This window comes from Berghia stephanieae, chromosome 3, assembly GCF_034508935.2.
Source record: "Berghia stephanieae isolate SIO BIC M18660-M18661 chromosome 3, UCSD_Bste_1.3, whole genome shotgun sequence".
NCBI lineage: Eukaryota > Metazoa > Mollusca > Gastropoda > Nudibranchia > Aeolidiidae > Berghia > Berghia stephanieae.
The window spans coordinates 15,967,477-15,990,826 of NC_088362.1; the positions used below are offsets into that span (position 1 = coordinate 15,967,477).

The following is a 23,350-nucleotide window of genomic DNA, read 5'->3' on the forward strand; positions in this document are numbered from 1 at the left end:
ACATTTATCTTTAATCCTCTATCTCTGCTCTTCCTTTTGGCACTTCATAAAATCTTGCCCTCTACTCAACTTCATTTTCATCATTTTCATTTTTGCTTTTCATTTCACCTAGTTAAGTTTTACTTTACAATCCATCGCTCTACTCTCTTGCTCTTAGAGGAGTTTCAAATATATATTTTGTTTTACTTTTAAGAGTTTTACAGCGCTTGGTACACCTTTGGGTCATTTCAGTGCCAGTAAAAAGGATAGAAGACACAGCGTGACCTCCTGCCCACCATGGGAGTTCAAAGCAAAGACCCTACGCAGGGAGAGACCATCTACAAGGAAAGAAATATCTCACATGAAGGGATAAATCAATCTATTTCCCTCTCAACAAAAGATTTTCCATGTGAAACCAAAAATCAGTGCTGATGGTGACAAAAAGTGAAATAGGAGGAAAATGATTCAAAGCAATTTGGAAAACAAGTATAGGAGGATAGAAGACACAGTCAGTGCCTCTCTGTCCACTATGGGTGGAAAGGTACTCTAAAATTGTTACAAAATATATAGATAAATAATTAAATGACGGATTATCTACTAGACTGTGGGCAAAACAGAAAAAGGACACAAATCAACATGTAAGGTACAACAGATTATATATATATATATTACATATATATATATATATACAGGGAATAGCGGAGAGATGTGTGATCCCCCTAGCCCTTAGATCATACTAGTACTATACAAACCAAGCAATAAAACATAACCATGAGAGATGGTGAAAAATTGTTTTTAAGGGTTTTAAGGCGCTTGTAACACATTTAGGTCATATAATTATCCGGGCCAGTAGAAAGGAAGAAAATGGGATATCAAAATATTTTAGAATTACAATTAAAACACACAAGAAAAAGTAAGACATTGGTTCAAATAGATTCCAAGAGCACACCACCAATGTACTTAGTTTGAGTTTTTGGGTATAACAGCGCTTGCAACACATTTAGGTTACATCAGCGCCAGTAAAAAGGAAGAAAATGGGATAGTAAAAAGTTCTAGAATTACAATTAAAGCACCCAAGAGAAAGTAAGACAAAGGGGAACTGGGAAGAAATAGGGATCAGATGCAGATTTCAAGAGCAAACCATCAATGTACTTAGTTTGAGATCACCTATAAGTCTCATCCGGACACAAGCACAAAATCCACAAAAGAGGAATACACTCAAATGCTTACATTATACATTAAAAATAACAAACATAATAATACATAACAGAGAGATGATTTACAAGGAAAAAAATATCATCTCCCAAAACAATAACTATGCATTTGACTGTTCCCCTCCCAGCCAGGGTCAGGACAAAACCAAGTAATCTCACTCCAAGACAACGACAGGAAACAATTGGAAAACGGGTATGGTGGGATAGAAGACACAGCATGTACCTCCCTGCGCACTATGGAAGGTCAGGATCCCCACCCAGAAATAGAGGTCAGATGCATATTCCAAGAGCATACCATCAATGTACTCATTCCAAGACAAAGACAGAGAGCATGTTGAAAAACAGATATAAGGGGATAAAAGACACAGTATGTACCTTCCTGCCCACTATGGGAGGCCAGGAACCCACCCAGCAAGATAATATAAGGTTTAGAATCAGAAATTTTCCTATTCCTGAGTTAAGTCAACAAAGAATATGAATAAAATAAGCTTCTGTATGTCTATTGACAAACCTTCCTGAATAAATAAAATAAAATACAGAATAAAACAAATACAACTTCCGAACAAGAAACACCACACAAATGAGTCTTGTTAATGTTTTTGTTGTTTTTTAACATTTTTTATTTCATCCATTGCACCCCTAGTTTTTTTAGGAGCAGAAAATAAAGTTATTCAATTTGCACATTATTCCCAATAAAAGGGCCGAGATAAATGGCATAGAATACTAAGAAAACTAAAGAATTGAGTGCATTAATATATTTTAAAACTAGTAAGTCTCGAAATAATTTTAACCGGTGTAATTTGTCATGTTGGCAACAAATTAAAGAGGTTACAGTTAACATTTGGTACAAAGGTAAAAATTTTTTTGTTTGTTGCTTTAGGTCTCTTCCAACACAATTGAGGTCATATGAGAGACCGCTGAAACAAAAAAACAAGCAATCTAACAAAAATAGTACAAATGTAAATCAAAATCATAACCTAAAGATATCATAAGCTAAATTATAAATAACCAAGGACAAACAGGCAGAAGATTTACAGAAAAAAAATATCCCCTGTCAAAAATACAATCACAAACCAAAGAAGCAGGATAGGCTAGTAAAGAGAAGAAGAAACGACATCACTATCGGATCGTACACCCATGCGAACATCATAGGTATATGATTCAAGGGTGATGCTCCCATCCAACCACCCGCAAAGGTAAAAATTGATGTTATATTATATGGTCATCATAAGGGAGGGGGTAGAGAGAGAAAGAGAGAGAACGAGACTCTGTTCAACCTTTTGAGTTTATACGATTGTTATTATTAATTATTTTCATATATTATTTATTAAAAATTGTTTGTTTTTAGTGATTTTACAGCATTTGCGACACTATTTGGTCATTTCAGCACCAGTAAGAAGGAAGATGATAGAGAGAAAAAAGATGTAAATCTGAAGTTCAGAGCATCATTGAAAAATCAACACTGAGGGGACTGGTACAAAAAGGGAACAGAAGATTCCACAAGCAATCCATCAATGTGCCTGTTTTACACTCAAATGTCTACATATTCGAAACCAATAAGTTAAAGTACATAACAGAAAAATGAGTTACAGGGATAAAAATATTATCTCAAAGAAAGGTATTTTATATTAAACTGTCTCCCTTCCAGCGATCACTCCCTACTATGACCAGGAAACAGGATGATCAATATCAATCCAGAACAATGACAGAGAGCAACATGAAAAGACAAACCAGATAAGAGGAAGAAGACACAGTACAGCAATTGACCTTCCAGCACACCACAGGAAGTCAAAAGACCCCACCCAGATTTTTAACAAAATTAAATGGGTAACCAACCAACCCCCCCCCCCCCCCCCCCCAAACTATTGACTGAAGTAAATAATTGGTTGAAAAGTTTTTAAAAACTAAAAGTAGATGCATCTATTTACAATTGTGATTAGACAACTTTCTTAATTACCGCCATATGTCGGGTGGGTTTGCTTGCAGTAAACTATTGTGTGTATGTTCAAATGAATTTGTGTGTGTGTGTGTGTGTTCAGCTCTCTTTGTGTGTTTGTTTTTATGGGTTTTAAAGTGCTTGCAACACATTTAGGTCATATCAGCGTCAGCAAAAAGGAAGAAGGACTTGAGGAAAACGTAAGACAAAGGGAAATGGTTCAAATAGGGAACAGATATAGATTCCAAGAGCACACCATCGGTATACTCACTATCAGATCACCTATAAGTTTCCCCCATAAACCAGCAAAAGATCCCACTAAGAGGAATACATTCAAATGTTTACAAATCATACGTTAACTAACAAAAATAACAGTACATAACAGAGAGATGATTTACAAGGTAAAAAAAAGATAATCTCCCAAAACTGTAACTTTACATTCGACTGTTTCCCTCCCAACCAAGGACTCCGGCCAAAACCAAGTAATCTCATTCCAAGACAAAGACAGAAAGCAATTGGAAAACAGATATAGGGGGATAGAAGACACAGCAAGCACCTCCATGCCCACTATGGGAGGTTGGGAACCCCACCCAGTCAGCACTATTTTGACGGCTGGAGTTAAAGTCAATTTGAAGATACTAGCAACTTATTCAACCTAGGAAAAATTAGATACATATCCCAGAATTAACACCCCTTAAACTGAGTTAAAAAATTATCATTTAAAAAAAACAAACAAACATGCTCAACCCACTTTTCGTGGTTTGTATATATATATCCAGAACGATCCCTAATACATTGCCTGAAATATCTTTCAACATGAAATTTTTGGGAGGCGACCCATGGGTGACAACATTAAAAGACAGAATATCACAATGCAACCCGTGTCTCATTAAGGCTCACAACAGGTCCTTGCATCATTCTCGACACCAGCAACATTGATATAAAAAGAGAAATTTAAAGTTAATTAATTAAGAAAAGTAATCATCTGTACAAAAAGGGGGGAAAAAATGCTTTATTAAAAATTCCATATATCTTTACAGACCTGCCATAAGCAGCTACAAAAATCTGCATGATTTTTTCAAAAACAAATCAAGTTGAAGGAAGAAATCCGTATCAGTATCAACCAAAAAAATACATGATTCCAATCTTATTCTCCAAAATAAATGAAATGCTTTTGAGAAGATTAGCAGTGTAAGATTAAGATATATCCATCCGATTCTGAATAAAATAATATTTTTACATATGTGACCTAATGTCTCAAAACGGCATTATGTCGGGATGAACCGAGGCCCTGAAAACTGAAATTATAGCCAAAAATGTGAAATTTAAGGTTAAATCATAACGTTATACGGGAGAAATAGTACCATATCTTACATTGAACAAAAGCTTAATGTTCACATTTCTTATAATTTTAATTCTAGATTCAATGATAAAAGTCCTGACCATCTCGACATAAAACTGCTTTGAGACAGTGGGTCACATGGTCTTCCAAAACCATAGATTAGGAGGAAAAAATCTTAATTTCGCCAAATACAGAGATTAAAATAGTATTTGTATCAGGTCTGTTATGATTATCACAATAATTATTTTCATCATTTATCATTAATATATTTTTCTTTTAAATTTTAAGATCCACTCGAGTGACTAAAAGATTCAATAGAGATGAAATGTAATCACCTGGTGTGCATTATTCCAGTGTTTATTGGAAAACTATGCTATTAAAGCTGCCAGTAAGGAAATATTATTAACTAAAGACTTCGCTTGTAATCCATTGATAGTCATTAAAAAGTACATTTTTTAACTGAATAAAAATCAAATGAAAATTGTACAATCAAAATAAATAGTTTTACGACCAATATTTAAAATTCATAAATGATTCTTTAGCTTCATATCCAGACTGCTCTACACAAACAACAACAAAGAAAATGAAGGTAAAACAATAATTGGACTATGTACATTCAGTAGAATTATTCTCTCTGTACCACAAACAAGTCATTGCAGATCCTGTTGACCGTTTCCTCTCTTAATGAGATACATTTGATGCTTTTTTACACATAAACCTCATGCCAAACTGCTCATGAGATGGAGGAATCACCCTGAGCAGTCTACTAGCAAGAAGTCTTTTCACATCCCACCCACCCACACACACACACACATAAATAAAAAAAATAAAAGATGTTATATGAAGATCGGATGAGAATAGTTTGGCAGGGTTGACCATGCATCTATCATAGATGCGATTATAAATGGTCTTAAGATCACACCAAAATAAATTTCCCATGCATTATGAATAAGATAACCTGCTTATATACAATGGTGGAAAATCTACGTCAGAGTTGTGAAAACCAATAAGTCCCCATAAAATCAAATATACTACAGGGTCATTCATTTCTATTTCATTACATTTCAAAATCTACAAGGTAATCATGTCCATAGTATTCATTATCAAAATTTGTATTTTATGGGAAGAAGCGACACTAAAAACGACTATTTTTTAAAAAATGCGATCTTTACCTGTATAGAAATATGGTAAAATGAATACTATCCTAAGATTTCCCTTTCAAAATTATGAAATTTGTAATGTATTACGAGTCATAGGATGCTCATTACGGTGTATCTTCATGTCACAAAAGGCATGTTCAGTTCAGTGGCTGAGTGGGTGACAGTGATCATGGAAAATTCCGGTCCTGATGTTGTGTCCTTGGGTAAGGTATTTTACATACATTACCTCACATAACTCAGGTGTAAATGGCTATAAGCAGTGACGGATATTGCCAGAGGTTAGTACAAAACTAAACTGGTACTGTATGATTTGGAAATACGGTTCCATATGACCTGCTGGGGGAATAAATGAAACATAGTGACGTGCATTGATGCATGGTAAATTGGTGGAAATGTGTTGTAAAAATGCTTATATTTATTTTTGTATAGATTCATTTTAAAAACCAACAGAATTACACAATTAGTGTATTCTATATCAATCAAAAGGAATTTCTTTTTTTATCTTACCCCCACAACAAATCATTTTACTTTAAGTAGTTTTGTTTGTTTGTTTCTAAGGGCTTTTTCGACACTTGCAACTCATTTAAGTCATTTCAGTAAAAAGGAAGAAAATGCGATAGTCAAAAAACTCTAGATTTACAATTAAAAGCACATAAGTAAAGTAGAACAAAGGGGAATGGTACAAATAAGGAATAGATTTATATTCTAAGAGCATACTATCAGTGTGCATAGTTTGAGATCACCTAAAAGCCTCATCCAGCCACAAGCACAGGATACCACTATGAGGGACACACTCAAATGCTTACATCAGAAATTCAAAACAACAGATATAGCAATACACAACAGAGATTGATTTACAAGGAAAAAATCATCTCTAAAATCTTTAACAATACATTTGACTGCTTCCCTCTCAGCCAAGAGAGGCAAGGTAAAGGACAAAACCAAGTCATCTCATTCCAAGACAATGACAAAAACCAAGTTGGAAAACAGATATAGGGGTATAGAAGACACAGTAAGTGACCTCCATGCCCACTATGGAAGTAATGTTGCTTGACCAGAATTCTAAAACAATGGGAAAGTTAGGTTTATTATAAAAGCAATGTAAAGTTATAAACGGCATTTTCTTAAAATAAGTTAAAACCTATCTTATCCTGAATTTTTTGAGTTGAAGTTTTAAAAAATATATTTATCAAATATAATTTTTAGGAACAATAACTTAAAATGTTTAAATTAATGATTTTTTTTCTATTCAAATCATAAGTTTAAAAATTCCTGTTTCTAGTGAGATTCTAAATTTAACTGTTCAATGAACAAAAAATGCCTTAAGGTTTTACAAATTGTTTTTTCACTGATGGTGACAGTCACAGTCATGGAATCAGATCTTATTTTAAAGACAAAGTGTATTTTCAGTCTTCCTAAACAATTACATTGTATCTGTTTACATGCCTTTAATTTTTCTTTTAAAAAAAAAAAGCCTTTTAGTGTCACCACTCACTCCCCTCACCCCTTCCCCTTTCTTAACTTTTGAGTGATATGCAAATATTTTTCTAAATTATCAAGGGAAAAAAGAAATCCCAGCAAAAAACTTGATTTACATTCTCAACATAGTTGTGGTTCAAAGCAATACTAAATATACTTGAAGATGGTTAGATGCATAAACACCCAGAAACCAGCACAAAAATGAAATAGTTTCAAAACCTTACATTTCATTTCACACGGGTTGGTTATTTAGTTTTATATAGAAAGTGTTCTCGAATAATTGTGTGGTCCCAATTTACTTGCTTTCAAATCAATAATCAACAAAATGTTATACAAGATAATTATTTAATACTAGTTTCAATTCTGGTTTACACCGCACTGTGTATGTTTGGTATTCATTTTCAGAGATGCCCTTTGCTAAAATGTTTTAAAAGCCTGAAAATTGTTCTCGTAAAGAACATATATGAAAATATTTTGTGCAAAGCTTCTCTTCATCAAATTATCACTCTTAAACCATAGAAAAGATACATATCCATCTAGCTTCCACAAACTGTTGCCTTTAACAACCAATGCTTTCATCTTTAAATAAAAATTAACTTACCATTACTGAACAAGGTCAGCCGGAAAATTCCAAAAAGCTGGTTGTGCGGCTTTAGTCGGAAAAAGGGCATCCCTGTCATTGTAATCAATCTACGATTTCACAAACTTTCTACTAGTGGCGTGTCTTTCAATTACTATTTCAAGCCAACAATTCATTGTTTCATTTACAATACTTTCAAAACATTTTCAACAGTCACTCTCCATCACATTCATGCAATGCAAGACCCTTTCAAGCCATTTTCCCCCTCATCATGAACTTTCAGGCTTCTTCTTTTTGCGGATGACATCTATCAAATCTTTCATCTTTTCAAACGTTCCTGTGGCATTTGGCAGGTTTTCATATGGGATGTGATCCTCAACACCACAACCAAACTTGGATGCATCTGGTAAGGCAGATTTTTCTCTGACCTGAAACAAAATCAAGAGTAATGAAGATGGTATCAAATCATAATTTATGACTTATCACTAATTCTAATGACATACGAATGGTGTCTGCACTCATAATAATTTATATGACCAGAGTGCTAAAAGACATACAAGTCATAGATAAATCAAAGTCTCAAATATGAATTGTTATCATATATACAAAACAATCTATGTTGAGCCATTATTTAAGTGGATTAGATGTACTTGCCATATGTTAGAAGTTGCAAATAGTGGAAACATATAAAGAATGTTTATTTCAGGAACTATGCATCATAATTAATCAAAGAAAAATTATTCATTTTCGTTTTTCAGGGTTTTACGGCGCTTGCAACACATATCAGCGCCAGTAAAAAGGAAGTAAATGGGATAGTAAAAAGTTCCAGAATTACAATTAAAGCACCCAAGAAAAAATAAGATATAGGGGAACTGGGAACAAATAGGGATCAGATGAAGATTCCAAGAGCATACCACCAATGTACTTAGTTTGAGATCACCTATAAGTCTCATCTGGACACAAGCACAAAATCCAACAAAGAGGAATACACCCAAATGCTTACATTATACATTCAAAATAACAAATATAATAATACATAACAGATGATTTACAAGGAAAAAAATATCATCTCCCAAAACAATAACTATGCATTTGACTGTTTCCCTCCCAGCTAGGACTCCAGCCAGGGCCAGGACAAAACCAAGTAATCTCATTCCAAGACAAAGACAGAAAGCATGTTGGAAAATAGATATAGGGGGGAAGAGGACACAGTAAGTACCTCCCTTCCCACTATGGGAGGTCAGGAACCCCACCCAGGAAAAAATATTCCATATTATAAATCCACTTCCTAACATATTTTACAATATACAGAATTGGGCCAATGATGTGGAGAGATGAAAGGTCAAATTCAAATTCAGAAAATATTTAAGTGGTTCGTATAAATAAATAAATAGATAAATAAATATCAATGGACTGATGTGCACAAAATTGAGCATTGTTAACCTACCAGAACAGGAGTGCCATAGTCTTTGCTCAGAGATACACATGATGATGATGATGACTTGTTTAATATTGGAGTCGCAACTTCCTCCTTTACCTCCGTTTCTGGCTCTGTGACTGAGGTGGGTGAAAAACAATGTTAATTTATTAAACAGTAGGAGTCAATGATGGTTTTCCAAAAAAAAAAAAGGAATTGCTTTTAAAAGGAAATGAAAGTATTATAAATGACAATTAATCAATTTGTTGAGAAGTTAAGTAGGGAATAAAGAATGCTGAAAGTAGATAAGAGAAAAAAAATTGTATGGTTTCTTTGGAAAATAAAAATCAAAAGTTCATTTATTTGCCAATTTACACCATGGGAACCTTTGAATTTAAAAGTTGTTTTTCCCCACGGCACAAGGGATATCTAATGGTTTATTGCCATTATTGAGTAAACAAATATTGGATATTCCATTGTTTAATTTCTAGTTTGTCATTCTTGCTATTGTAATTGGTTGCCTCTCTTCTGAAGCTGAATGGAGCTTTTTCATTAGACTTCTAATTTAGCCCGCTACAACAAAAGAATCAGAATATGAACCATGGAGATATTTAATGATAAAAAGGTATGAAACTGAAATGTGGGACTATTACCATTTATAAATCTAAAAATCTATAATTGTAATTGAGTCAAGAATAAAAAAATAAAGATTATCTAAAATGTCTGTCTCATTCTCACCTTCTTGTGTGTCTTCTAATTCTCCCTCCTCTCCGGATTCCAATCTGGCTCTTTTTGCCTCTTCCTTTGCCTTTCGCTTCTCCTCTAAGTCAGCTTCCCTCTTTCTCTTCTTTGCCGATGCCTGTGGACCAAATGAAGGAAAACATATGCAATCAGAAATGTGATTAAATACAGTTGAGATGCAATGAGTGCGAGACAGTTTTATTCTCAGATTGCAAAATCAGGACAGTGGACTAAGAGAACAGCCACAATAAAATAAATTGCAAAGTTCCCATTCAGGTTTGTTGCTGTACCATAGTGATATGTAAGTCTGCATCAGTAACCACATCATTAATTCATGGAATGGAAATAAAAGCAGACTTGCCAACCAATCCTACCCATTTAAAAAGATTTTATCATATTTTTTCCAATATTTAGGCTGATTTTTAAAATATTTTCCCCCTAAAAATCATATTTTCAATATCAGTAACCTTTCAAATTAAATATTTACAGGATTTTTAGAGAAAAACCCAGTAATTCCTTTCGCAAATATCTATCTGGCTACTCATTTTCACATCAAACTGAAGGCAGTTTAATCATACTCTTCCACTTTTTGTTACAAATCCAGACTTTTTGCACTCAGCATATTTTGGTCAACATTCCCAGATTGTCATATTTTGGACCTCAAAGCGTACTAAAATATGAGAAATCACACTGGTTGGCAAGTCTGTAAAAGTTTGCATGGAAAAATTACACATTTGTTCGGTAAAGACTTAAGATTTTTGATACTGAAACCAATGGCCTAACATGAGGCATTATTTACACCATGGTCTGACAAAGGATATAGGAATATTTCAAGAATATTTCAAAATTGTTTTGTTGGTTAATTTCTAATAGCTGGATATTCCTACAATTAAGAAGAGCAATCAGTGTTATCCTCCGTGAAACGGTCTGTTTCAGCTTTTTAAAAAAAATTATGTTTCTTATGTAACATCTCATTAGCTTCTTTTGGAAGGGTGAAAATGCAATATTTGAAAATCTCACCTTTTCGTTGGACTGCTTCATTAGCGTCTCCTTCAGCTGATGTTCTTGTATAGGGGGCATAGAATAAGTCTCATGTTCCTAAATTACATTTTTTAAAAATAAATTATGAAGAATTATTTTCTGCAAGAGAATTTTAGAATTTATATTTGTTTTTGCTTTTACTTTTGAATAAATTCAAAATCTTCGACATGTAAGCAATGAAATAAGATACATAAAATAAAAAACAACTGTCTCCGCTATTTTTATGTGACATATCACTTTTTATATAAAATGTGTGTAAGAAATTTGTGTACCTTAAACTGAGGATCATGATAATGAAATTGCAAAGACACCAAGGACAAATTGTCAGAGAAGATAATTCATTTGAGATAGAAAGATCCACCATCTTATCCTAACAATATTTGTAAACATTGATTTTTCAATGTTTTTTCTATAAAAACTTGAAAGGGAAAATTTTCAGACTTAGATATTTTATTGATGCTTGACATTATCATAAAATTTAGGAACTCATTTGTTGACTCAGCCTTCCTGAGTAAACTAAATTGAAGCCAAGTGTAAATATCCATATAATTTTCATGTCCTGATTACAACAGCAAATACTAATACTAATAAGACTAAGCTCATAACATACATATTCACCAATGTACCAATGACTATGTTTATTGAGGCAGGAATAAATGGGAATGGACTGTGTGATAATTGGTTTAATGGTGCATCATATGTCATGAAATTTTGATACATCCATTTTTAAAATCATGAGGATGTGTGGGGAGAGAAGGAAAGCACCATACGCTACAATAAAAGTAAAAAACAGTCCTTTAGAGTCATACGGTCTATGGAACCAACTTTCATCCTATGATGTTACATGAATAGTACCAACTGTTTGCTACCCTTTGGATAGGATGGTTGTCCACACAAAGTACTTTCTGCAATATCCCGATTACATCATCAATAGAAATAAAAATATATGTAAAATGCCTTTCCTAAGGGCAAACCATCAATGTTCCCAAACATCTACAGATACCAGCCTAATTTAGGTCATGTTGTGTGCTAAAGACCTTATTGTAACACCACAACAATGCATAATAATCTAAAGTTCTCTTGAAAATATCCTGTTAATAAGTATTAATAACCCTTTTTCTCCATCATCATTCAATGGGCCTCAAAACGGTGAAAGAGTTGGTATTTGTAATATTGCCTAAAATCTAAATCATGAGATCAAAATTTTCCTTGGGCACCAACATTTCAAGATTAAAAACTTTTCACTTCTATTTGACATGGTGAAGGGCACACCCACTGAATTGGGTTACTAATAATATAAGAAGTACAGGATTTGAAGCATTATCAATGTATTTTAGGTTTCATAACTTTTATCAAATCAAATTTTGTACACATAACATGGTGTATATGAAAACTTTTCACATCTATTCAGATTATTCACTTCCTATTCTTAACCTCTCAAGCCTTTGGTATGCAAATATCAATATAAGAATATTAGATTGCAAATGAGGAAATGAGGACTTACATCGATACATCCATCTGGAATGGCGACTGTAAAGCCAGGGTATTCAATAATTTTGTCAATGTCGTAGTCTGTGAAAATAAAATAAATACCAACAAGGAGTATTATTACAAAACATTCCCAACTGATTTACCAGGTTCCCTGTCTACTTCATGCCCTAGATACTCGTGAAAGTTTATAAGCTTTAAGCTTTAAATTTAAATCGTCTATAAAACAGTACAAAAACGACCTGTCACAGGGCAACAAACACAAAAAATCTTAACACATCCTCCCCAAAAATCCATATTTCAGGAAGAAAAAGAAATATGTCTTAGCCTAAAATCATAGGTGTGAATTGAAATCATGGTTTCAGAAAGAAATGTGACCAATTATCACAAAATGGTGTTGTGTCAGGTTGAATCGAAAGTCTTTATCATGAAAGTTGTTGAGTTGAATTTAATAACTTCCACGGAAATATTGAAAGCAGTTTCTTACAGTGCAAAAGACTTGAATTTTGTAATTCTGGTTATTTTTTTTCTTTTTTCTTTAAAATCAATTCTTATCCATTGGTTCAAGGATGAGTCACTAATGTGAAATGACTGAAGGCATGGTATGAAATGTAACTTCTACACACAGGCTAAAAGAGATGAATAAGCCTACCTGCTGTTTGACTCTTTTCAGCTCCCTCTTCATTCAATTCTCCATCCTCTAAATATTCGCCTGTTATTGAGGTAGCTGAAAGTTGAATATAAAACAAAAACAAAATTAATTAGAATTGTCAGCTTGTGCACCACCAGAGTAAATCGGATCTGTAAATGCTGGAAAATAGAAAAGTCAGGACTTTCTTCAAAATCAGATTTGTATTTTACACCACCCTCTGCAGAATGGTCGACAAAATCTTTTGGCTTTTTAAAAATTAGGGCGAAAAGAAAATTAGATTTCGAAGCCAAAGGGGATATCAATAAGGAATCAAAAAAAGTTAAATTCACCGTAACATGTTAACAAAATCCTTTTATCTTTAACTTTGTACAATCGAAGTTTCATTCAATCGGAATATAACTACAGTGCAACCTCGATATAACGACATCGTCGGGACTGGGAAAACGTTATAGAGGGATGTCGTTACAGAGAGGTTTCCTATGTGTGTATATCAGGAGGTGTTTTGGGTCTTGTGTAGTGAATGAATACTTTTTCATTTTCCCTCTGTAGTATATCCGGGCTTGGGACCGGCAATGAATGGAGAGTGGACAAAGGATTTATATACAGTCCAGTGTTGACCTGTCACAGGCATTCATTGGGTGAAAGGCGAGCCTTCTGATTGGTGAAAGGCGAGCCTTCTGATTGGCTGCGGTGTTGTACAAATGTGACTATTGATTGGCTGAAAAATAAGCGTTTTCATTGGCTACAATAAGAACTAGCTCTGGGCTTATTACGAGTAGACAACATACATAGAATGGAAGATACCACTTGTAATAGTTACGAACAATTTCATGGTAGACAAACACCTTCAAGGTTTGTCGGACCAGAAATGTCGTTATACAGGGGTTTTGCTGAAATGTACGTCGCTATAGAGGGGTTTTTATTACTAATGATATATAGTAAAATAAAATGAGACCTGAGTACCATGTCGTTATACAGGGAATGTCGCTATAACGGATGTCGTTACATCGGGGTTGCACTGTATATCGACTATGTCATTGTCGAAAAAATACTTTTATAGAAGCCTAAATATAGCACAGATATTCTTTGACTCACTGACTCAAATCGCAAGAGAGAAGCTACCAAGTGTGAAGTTTGAACATCGATGATGCTTTGTAAAGCAGGGAATTTTGCCACACCATGAAATAGGACAATCGGAGCAGGGCATTTGGCTAATACTTTTTTAAAGAACATATTTTTCTTTCTGAATAGATAGAACGAAGTTGACGTCACTGTTGTGTTTTGCCATCCGCTTTTATGAGTAATTCTCACAAAACTGTATTAGCCAGACTATAAACGTTTAAGGTTACACATAGTTTTGTGTGTTGGTCCGTCATACTTCCAGATGACAATGTTGTGAGCTTAGCCAAGCACATTCTATCTATAAGATTGGTGGATCGATTATTGACCAATACTGATGAGTTCCAATTATAGTTGGAGGATTGACAGGTCTGGTTAATTGGTTCAAACGGAAATAATATTGAGGGAAAAGAGAAAAAAAAAAAAAGAGGAAAAATTCATATACAAAAATGTTGGAAACATTAGTGAGGCATTGGATGAGCCCCTAAACGGAATAACATTTATCAAACCACATCTGTTTACTTTTCTGCTTACCTCTTCCATGCTTGTCAAAGACACTAACATTAGACTCCAATTGTTTAGCTTGTTCAAGCCAACCAGGTGGGTAGCCATAGAGTCTCATAGAGTAGATGAATTGTGGTAACTGGTCGTCTCGTAAACCCATGGCATCTGACAATGACTTACTGAAATACAATGCCAAATAGGAGAACAGAATAAGTTATTAATAGTAACTATCTACACTATACACATTGGGGCATTTAATAATAATCCTACTCTTCTTCTCCTTTGCTTCTTCATTAAGCATATAAAAGCGTATGTTTCCCATTTCCTTGGGGGTGCTCATGCCATTGAGGATGAAATCTTCCAACTTCAGTGAGATGAATGATTGGGTACAGAGTTTTTCAGTTAAGTTCCTATATACAGTAGAAATATAAAGTACAGAGGACATAGTTTTCATAAAAGTATTGTGTAGAATAAATGAGAATTAACATTTATTATGTATATGTGGAGACTATCATGTTCCAATATATTGGTGATTATCGAATTACAGCTTTTGAATGAAATCAAATTATAAGCATTGAATAAACCTCAGATGGGGTGTCTGTTTTGTTTTGTTTCAATTTTACTGCAAATTGCAACATTGTATAAAGCCATTTCAGCAAAAGTTACAGGGAAGTTGACAGTTATTTAATGGACAAAAAAACATGGTTTTAGAGTGGGGACCACGTGCAAAATGCAGTAAAATATGCAGAATTAATTCCTTTCATTTCCAAAACACCTCTTAAGAGTTGATAAAATTCTTTCTCGCTAAAAAAAAAAAGAATATGGATATGGTTGTATTAGAAACATAGATCAACAATTGTTCAAGCAAACTCACGACTGACTGACCACTTTTAAGAACGAAATGGTAAATGACAAATGGAGGACTGTAAAATGTCATGGAGAAACAAGAAATACTCACCTTACTTGACCTGGTTGAAATTTGGCATATTTGGAGGCAATCTCTGGGTCTTTGTGGTAACGGGTAGCATTCCTTCAATATATATATGATAAAACAATTCATTAATTAAGTTATCTACCTATCATCATGTCAATTTTTGAAATGTGACTATTGATTTTATTCAAGTTTGATAAAAGTCTACCGATTGCATATCAAGATTATCTTTCTCTGGTAAACATGTGTAAAATGGAATTAGCAGTTTTTAAAACTTTAATTTGCAATAATAACGTTAAGACTATCTATGATAGCAATCCACTTATTTACTTTGCTAAAATCCATTCTTTAAATATGGCTGCATTAATTGTATTACATGCTTGACTTTCCTCAATCTGAAATTTTCAACATTAGGCTGCAAATAACTTACATCAATTTATTGCTGTTGGATGAATGCTGTGACTGCAATTCCAAATACTCCTTCCTATTTATTGCAATCCTGGCTGGATTGCGAGGCATACGACATTCAGCAACTGAGTGCTTTTCCTCTCCACAATTCCAACATGATGGCTTTAACCTTGGAAACACAAATCATCAAATTGGAACAAATCATAAAGTTTGTCATGCAAAAGACTTAGCAAGCATATAAGGGATTTAAAAAAAAAACTAAATCAAAATAAATGTTCAAAAGTAATGGTGGAAAAAAATGGTAATAATGAATCATTCTAAATCGTTTTTCAATACAAAACATCTCTGAGAGCTGAGTGCAAAGGATATATTAAAACTTTTAAATTTCATAAATAAATGTATAACTTAGGGACTAATTTTTAGAAGTTGAAATGTTGAAATGTTATCTTTAAAAAGCAAAAAGTGGCCCATTTCATAAAAGTATTACAAGAGATGCATGCTGTAGATTAGCTGAAATCAGACAACTAGATGAAATGATTCAATGATAAAACTTGTACTATCTGACCATCAATCATTAGTAATTGAAATCCCTATTGTAGAACATTAGAGAGTTAACCTGCCCAAAAAAGAGAAAACAAAACCAAACCTGGATACATTATTTTTAAAATGTTTTAAAATTAGAGATAATGTATTCTGTAACTAACCCAAAATGCATAATTTCTATCCTTAATAATAATCATTTTAAAACAATTCAGAATAGATGTAGTACAGTTCATTTCAATAATATATCTGATCTATGTAAAATAAAAATGCTATTACCACCTTTCTTGTAAAATTTTGGTTTAAAAAATCAGATTTTGGCGGATAAAATTCTAAATTATCCCAAATATGGCCCTAAAGCATCAGTGTACTCTGATTTGAAAGAGGTTTTTGCATACAACTGACGCAATTTTCAAATGAACTTTAAATAAGAATAATGACCACACACAAAAACCAAAAAAAAATAGAAAAAAATAAAAAAAATAAATGTAAAATAAAAAAAAAAATAAAAATATCAAAGCAGTTCTTACTTTTTCTTTTGCTGAGATTTTCCTTTATTGGATGGGTCAGCAAAGACTTCATTGAATATCTGAGTGTAACTGATAAAAGTTAAGGTTTAAAACACTAGGGAGTACTTGGTTATTATTTGGAAAGTGGTATTAATTTAAGAAGGTATTTTCAAAATGAGATTTTTCTTTTAAATGATGATAAAGCGAATGACTATAATTATACTCCCTGTCTATCCCAGTTGTGCAAATATCCAGATTGATGATTTTATCTTATCCGGACTAGCTCACGGATGGAGTTTATCTGAAATGTTTTAAATTACTAATAGTTTAGAGCAGAAAAATCAGGACCAGCCTCAGAGTTTATTTTAAGCGAGCGTTTATCTTAATGCAGAATATCTTAATCAGACTGCAGTGTAATTCCTTCGTCCCGCTATCCATGCTTAATTTGACGATATGTTTGATGCGTAGGAAATGCATTAATTGTGAAAGAAAAATTACAGAATGATCTAATAAAAAAGAATAATACATTTTCAAAACAATATCTGTCAGGCAATGATCTTCATTTCTGAAATATGTTATGCTTTTATTTTTAAATAATTTAATAAATAAGCTTGAAAGTGTCATCTAATATACCATGACAATTCAAATTACAAGAGGAAAGTCCGTTAAAATGCTTAGCATAAACTGATAAATTTTGTGAGATAATTTTACAAGTTTCTTTTTAATTTTCAATAAGATTATTATTTAACTTATTAGATTACAGAACAACAAGAGGCATTGAAATAACTAACTTTTTAAACATGACTGATTGTCCGAAAGAATTAGCGGAACTGAAAATGTTATCTCAACATTTTCATTTTATAGATAAAAATTAAAGGATACAGTGGAATTTCCCAGTTGACATTACATCGTGTTGGTTCTGCCAGAGAAAATGGCCAGCCAAGGAAATCAATCTGGAATTTGTTGTGGAACTGGGAACTCCCAATAAACTGAAACCAGGAGATAAAAAAAAAAAGCATTTCAAACTAGGTATTGTTATACTTGATTTATTAGCAAAAATGCTCAAATCACAACATCCATACACCATGGTAATACAGATATAAGAAAGTAAATGAGAGAGGAAAGATAGTGGAAGACAGAAAAGAAAATAATACCATCAAAAACTATGGCAACAATAGATAATGATATTAATAATAATAATAATAATAATAATAATAATAATAATAATAAATAATAATAATAATAATAATAATAATAATAATAGTAATAGTAATAATAATAATAACAATAATAATAATAATAATAATAATAATAATAATAATAATAATAATAATAATAATAATAATAATAATAATAATAATAATAATAATAATGATACCTCTAGTGTGTCAAATATTGTAGCTGGAAGTGTACTCTAGTGCGCACCCTTCCTGCCCACACACAATCACGTCCAAGTATAAACAAACACACTTAAACCATGCAGAGTAAAGTAAAAATACTAATAATAAAAAACATCATAGTATATTCTCCTAAAATTGACATTGAACTGCTGTAATATGCTCTCATACAAAAAATGCTTTTTGATATTATTCTTGTCACTCTCGAGTGCCTAAGTTTTTGATTTTATATAACAGGGATTTCCTATATTGAGGTGCTATTATACTAAAAGATTTATTGTGAAACAAAGAATTATATGATAACTCCACCATTAGCTTGAATACATTAGATCTTAAGAGATCTTCTGGGCTTGTAACATTACCCAAGTTCATTTCGGTAAGATGGTGACATAAATAGATCTATATCAACGACATCGTTAAAACTTGGAACTCAATGCGCTAACTCACAGGCACTCTCAGCTAATGCAGACGTTCCATAATGGGGGAGATAGAATCATCACTTTTTGACCATATCTAGTGTGAACTTTCTGTCATCTTTTGATCAAGGAAAATTATTAGAATTATGTTCAGTATTTAAAAGACAATAAAAGTTGAAAGGCATCTTAGATTTGACCACAATAATGAAAAAAAAAAATATTAATAAATACAACTCACAGTGTGTTTTTGTCTCATTGTTTCTATTCTTTGTTCTGGATTGAGGTCAGGGTTGACTTCAATGCAACTTGGAGCACCAGGCTTGTGAAAGGAGAGGAGAAAAGGAAAAGTAGACAAAATCTTACTTTTGTAGAAGTAATAACGCTATTACTATTATCATATAATGTCAAAAAAAATGATTTTTTTTTTTTGGTTTATTTGGTTGGAAAGTGTTAGTTGAGGACTTCAGACCATCATCTTATCCTAAAAATGACAGCATGATTATTATACTTTTGAAGAATTCATTTTATGTTCTCACAATCTTGTTTCTTAGTCCTCTATGAAAGAAAAATACTAACTGTTACACTCTGTGTGTGGTTTATGGTCTAGCGCTATGACTATGACACTCGACTCGTGGTCTGTAGTCCCAATGTAGGTGCCGTCCTTGAAAAGGAGCTCCACTCACAGTTCATCACCATATTTGGGTGAAAAATGAGTAACAGCATTGTTTAAAATCATAATAGCAATAATAGCACCTCACATGAGGCATATCTTATCCAAGATATGCAATATGCTTCGGACCCCTTGTAAAGTGCTTTGAGCACATTTAATTCCATTTAATTTATACTATAGCATTTACCAAAAAAAAAAAGATTGTAGTATTTAATCATAAGCACAATGCATCATTGTTTTTGATAAGTCTACTGAGAATTGTAACGGAGGGCAGCAGCAGCATTGTTCAATTAATAAAAAGACATCAGGTTAAATTAAACATACATTGTGATGCCAAATTTTATATCAAAACATGATTTAAAGTAAACATAAGAAGAAATCTAGCACTAGCAAAATCACAAACTTTATGAAATGGAAGGAAATTAATCAATTAAAGAAATAGTGAACCTAAAGTCCAACTCACTCGCACTACAACTTCTTGAAATGCTTCCGATGGCTTGGTACCAGACGAGAACTCATTCCACAAAAGCCCCTTGATGAACTGTTCAATTTGCTGCCTGTACTTGCGGGAAAATGAATTGTTGCTGAACAAAAGCTGAACAGCTGGACTTTCTTCATCTTGAATATATCTGAAAATAAAAATAAATGTAAATGAATATGCCCAAAGAGCAAAAGAGGCAAGAGTGCAAGATTACTGTGAAAAGCTTTTTTTTTCATCCCTCCACTTCGACAAAGTTACAATATTATTTAAAAGATTTTGAAATTGTGTTTGTATAATCTGACTTCTTTCATTGTGTATCAGACAGATATTATCTTGGCAATTACTTTTTAATTTCCGTCAATCAGTTTAAAAGAAAAGATTATAAAGACTGTATTGAATAATAAACAGATCAACAGAATGTCACTAAGTTAAATCTTGTAACTGTAGAGAGCCTTTGTTAAGATCTGATACGGACAAATGCAAAGTACAGCTTAACAACTTGGCTGAGACGACCAAAATTGTGTACCTGTAAACAAAAGTCGCTATATCAATATTCAATCATTTTCTTACATAATGGGAAAATACCATAAATCTCCTTTTAATAAAGGCAAGGGTCATGAGATGATTTGAATTGATGATAAAGGGAGACTAAAATACAAAGAAAAGAAAGGAATTCAAACTTTAAATGGATTTCTGCCCTTGAAAGGACAGGCTGAGTGAATTTAATTGATTTCCTTATTTTTTAAAACTTAATATTGCCGAACTGCACAGAACTCAGGCATCAATGTAAATTGTAATTGTAAGTCGTTATATCAGTTACTTTCATACTAATTACATAACAGCTTTATAAGTAGGATGTTAAATCTGATGTGTGTAGGTTGGACTGTCATTGTCAGTATATTTAGTACAGGTCATGTTATAACTCAATAAAAATCCAAAGTACAGTCAGCAAATTGAAAATAACTCACCTTGTTGTATCTATAATCCTGGAAAACCGTCTATATTTATTTTCTATGATGCAGTTAAGGAAAAGACTGGGAAAAAAAAAAATCACCCGAGACTTGGACTTATACTACTTATAGACAAATTCTAAAGTAAATCTCAATAAATCAAGAGGCGACAGTGACAATATTCATCTATTGAAAAAAATACAAATAAACAAGTTTCAATTCATCTTTCAGACTCAGGATGTGTTGGTTGTCTTGTTCTTCATTTGGAACATTTGCTTAGTTAATGGTTATTCAGACCTATCAACTGCAAATCTTTTCCGTTTGAAAACTAAATCACCGGTTCTGGTAAAGCACCAGAACAGATTCCCTTGATCAAAATAATTACAGCAATTAGTAACTCTTGTGAATTACTTGTTGCAGAAAAATGAATTAGGTAGGATTTAATATCAAATATAAATATATGCAGTTCTGATATTGATAATGATAACCAAGTGCAATAATCATGGGGTTGATTAACAGTGTTGATTGTTGTAATAGTAATAGTAATGGATAATATTTCTGCAGAAGTTTGAGAATATTTCCATTACAGCAATGGACCAATTGGGTTATCCACCGCACCAAAATAAAGATTGATCTCTGAAACTGAAAATTCAAAATTAAAATGAAACAAAAACCGCTATTTTGGGTAACCAGAGGTGGTTACTTTATGAAAAGTAATGCAACAGTCATTGCGTAAAATTGTTATTCATATTAAATTCAACCCCAAACTAGAATTTCATATCACAAATGACTAAATCAAAATCGGCCCCTGTCTAGAAGGCTGAAACTGGAATCCTAATCAACAATCCTAATAATAATAATCCGAAATCCCAAATGTTGAGATTGTTAGTTACAATTTATCATCAACAACAAAACAAAACAAAAAAAAAAACTCCATTAGAACCCAACTAGCTATATATAAACAGTGAAAGGATACTTTCGTATATTACGTAATTGATGTTGTGCGAGTTTAGTTTTGCTTCTTCTGCAGCATCTTTGTGTAGCTGCTCATTTAGCCATTCGATGGCTTTTTCATTCTCAATTGATAGCTTTTCATTCTTTGCACATTCAGCTTTTTGTGTGTCTACTGCATTCCCATTCACTGACTCTGCTTTATCGTTGTCCTCGCATGTATCTTTTTCGGTACTTTCTTGAATTTCATCTGATTGTTTTGCATCACCACCAGTACCAGAGTTTGACGACTCGCCGGGTTCATCTTTTGAAGAATCTGGAGCAGGGACATCGTCGTTGTCCGGCTCTTCTTCATCCGATTCAAACCCTTCAAAAATAATCCTCGAGCGTTCAGCATTTTCATCGAAACTAATGAAAGTACCTTCCTCTTTCCTTTCTTTTTCGAATTCTGAGAACAAACTAAAATCTCCAAACACGTCCGCCATGTTGAACCCGGTGGAAGGAAAATTGAAAATGGCGTCAGCGGCTGAAAGAGACGTTGACGGGGATCTATCAATAATGGACTTGGTATAGCTACTCGTGCACAGAAATAAACACTATGGTGTTCTTTCCATTATCATCAAATGCTTTGGGAAAATCTCAGTCTTTATGTCCAGCAATAATAGTACTTATTTTTAACATATCAACACTATGTACATACGGAGAGAAATGCCTTTATCTGTATAGAGTCGGTTATCAATGCAACGTGTAACACCTATCTTTGTAACACTAATATAGACATAGAATAGCAACTGACAATGACAACATTGGTAACTGATGTTCTCATATATATAGCCCAAGGAGAATAACAATTATTTTCTACGTCGCCCTGGATGATTCCTCAAGTCAAGCCAGAAAAATGAGATTTCCCTAAGAGATCTGCTTCAGTCTAACTTGCTGACTTGGCTCCTTTCGCCTCCTAGTCATACGATCGGGACGCCTCGGCCGCCTCTTTTATCCTCTGTATGAGATCCCTCCACCTATCACGGTCTTCTGTCATTGTTCTTAGAGATAGAAGGTCTTTCGCTGAAAACACTGGAACGTAGGCGGAAAGAAAAATGCCTCCAACTTCTACACAGAACAGTACTTTCCAACAAAACAGCAGTAACTCTACCACAGTATTTCACAAAACAACACTGTACATCCACAAGAAATTATCATAGCAGTAAGTTCACAATCCAACACACAGAACCAACAAATATAAAAACAGTTTCTTCCCAAGAACCATCAAGGAATGGAACACTCTCCCACCAGAAATCCTAGATATTACCAACAACAACAAATTTGGTCAACTATGAAACATTTATCTTTCAACTCAATAACACAATGAATGGAGAAAGTCACCACATAATTGTATAAAGTCGGCAGTGATGGGCAATCTGCCTTTTGCAGATAAAGACGTTGAA

At 33.2% G+C, this 23,350-nt stretch overlaps 1 protein-coding gene across 2 annotated transcripts; it reads right to left on the reverse strand.

The window, feature by feature from the left end:
• Positions 1-1,789: 1,789 nt before the first annotated feature.
• Positions 1,790-22,684, reverse strand: LOC144967220 (zinc finger CCHC domain-containing protein 8 homolog). 2 transcript variants are annotated; one of them, XM_078904170.1, is made up of 16 exons: positions 21,931-22,684; positions 20,973-21,015; positions 19,987-20,152; positions 19,092-19,172; positions 17,923-18,029; positions 17,062-17,130; positions 16,014-16,160; positions 15,611-15,682; positions 14,683-14,831; positions 13,030-13,104; positions 12,394-12,461; positions 10,869-10,946; positions 9,846-9,966; positions 9,138-9,247; positions 4,121-8,118; positions 1,790-2,077 (listed from the first exon to the last, which is right to left on the reverse strand). In XM_078904170.1, the coding sequence occupies exons 1-15, from the start codon at positions 22,388-22,390 to the stop codon at positions 7,960-7,962; spliced, it is 1,905 nt and encodes a 634-aa protein (XP_078760296.1). In that variant the 5' UTR covers positions 22,391-22,684; the 3' UTR covers positions 1,790-2,077; positions 4,121-7,959. The 2 variants fall into 2 exon arrangements, with proteins under 2 accessions (XP_078760296.1, XP_078760295.1); XM_078904169.1 differs by having other exon boundaries at positions 1,790-2,075; positions 3,151-8,118.
• Positions 22,685-23,350: the final 666 nt, after the last annotated feature.

Bases quoted from the DNA above. Each gene is read 5' to 3' on its own strand.
- LOC144967220 (XM_078904170.1), bottom strand. From the start codon at position 22,390: ATGGCGGACGTGTTTGGAGATTTTAGTTTGTTCTCAGAATTCGAAAAA. The intron at 16,161-17,061 runs GTAAGAACTGCT...TGTGTTTCCAAG, and splicing joins AAATCTCAGCAAAAGAAAAA to GTTAAAGCCATCATGTTGGA. The intron at 8,119-9,137 runs GTAGGTTAACAA...ATTTTGTTTCAG, and splicing joins ACTATGGCACTCCTGTTCTG to GTCAGAGAAAAATCTGCCTT.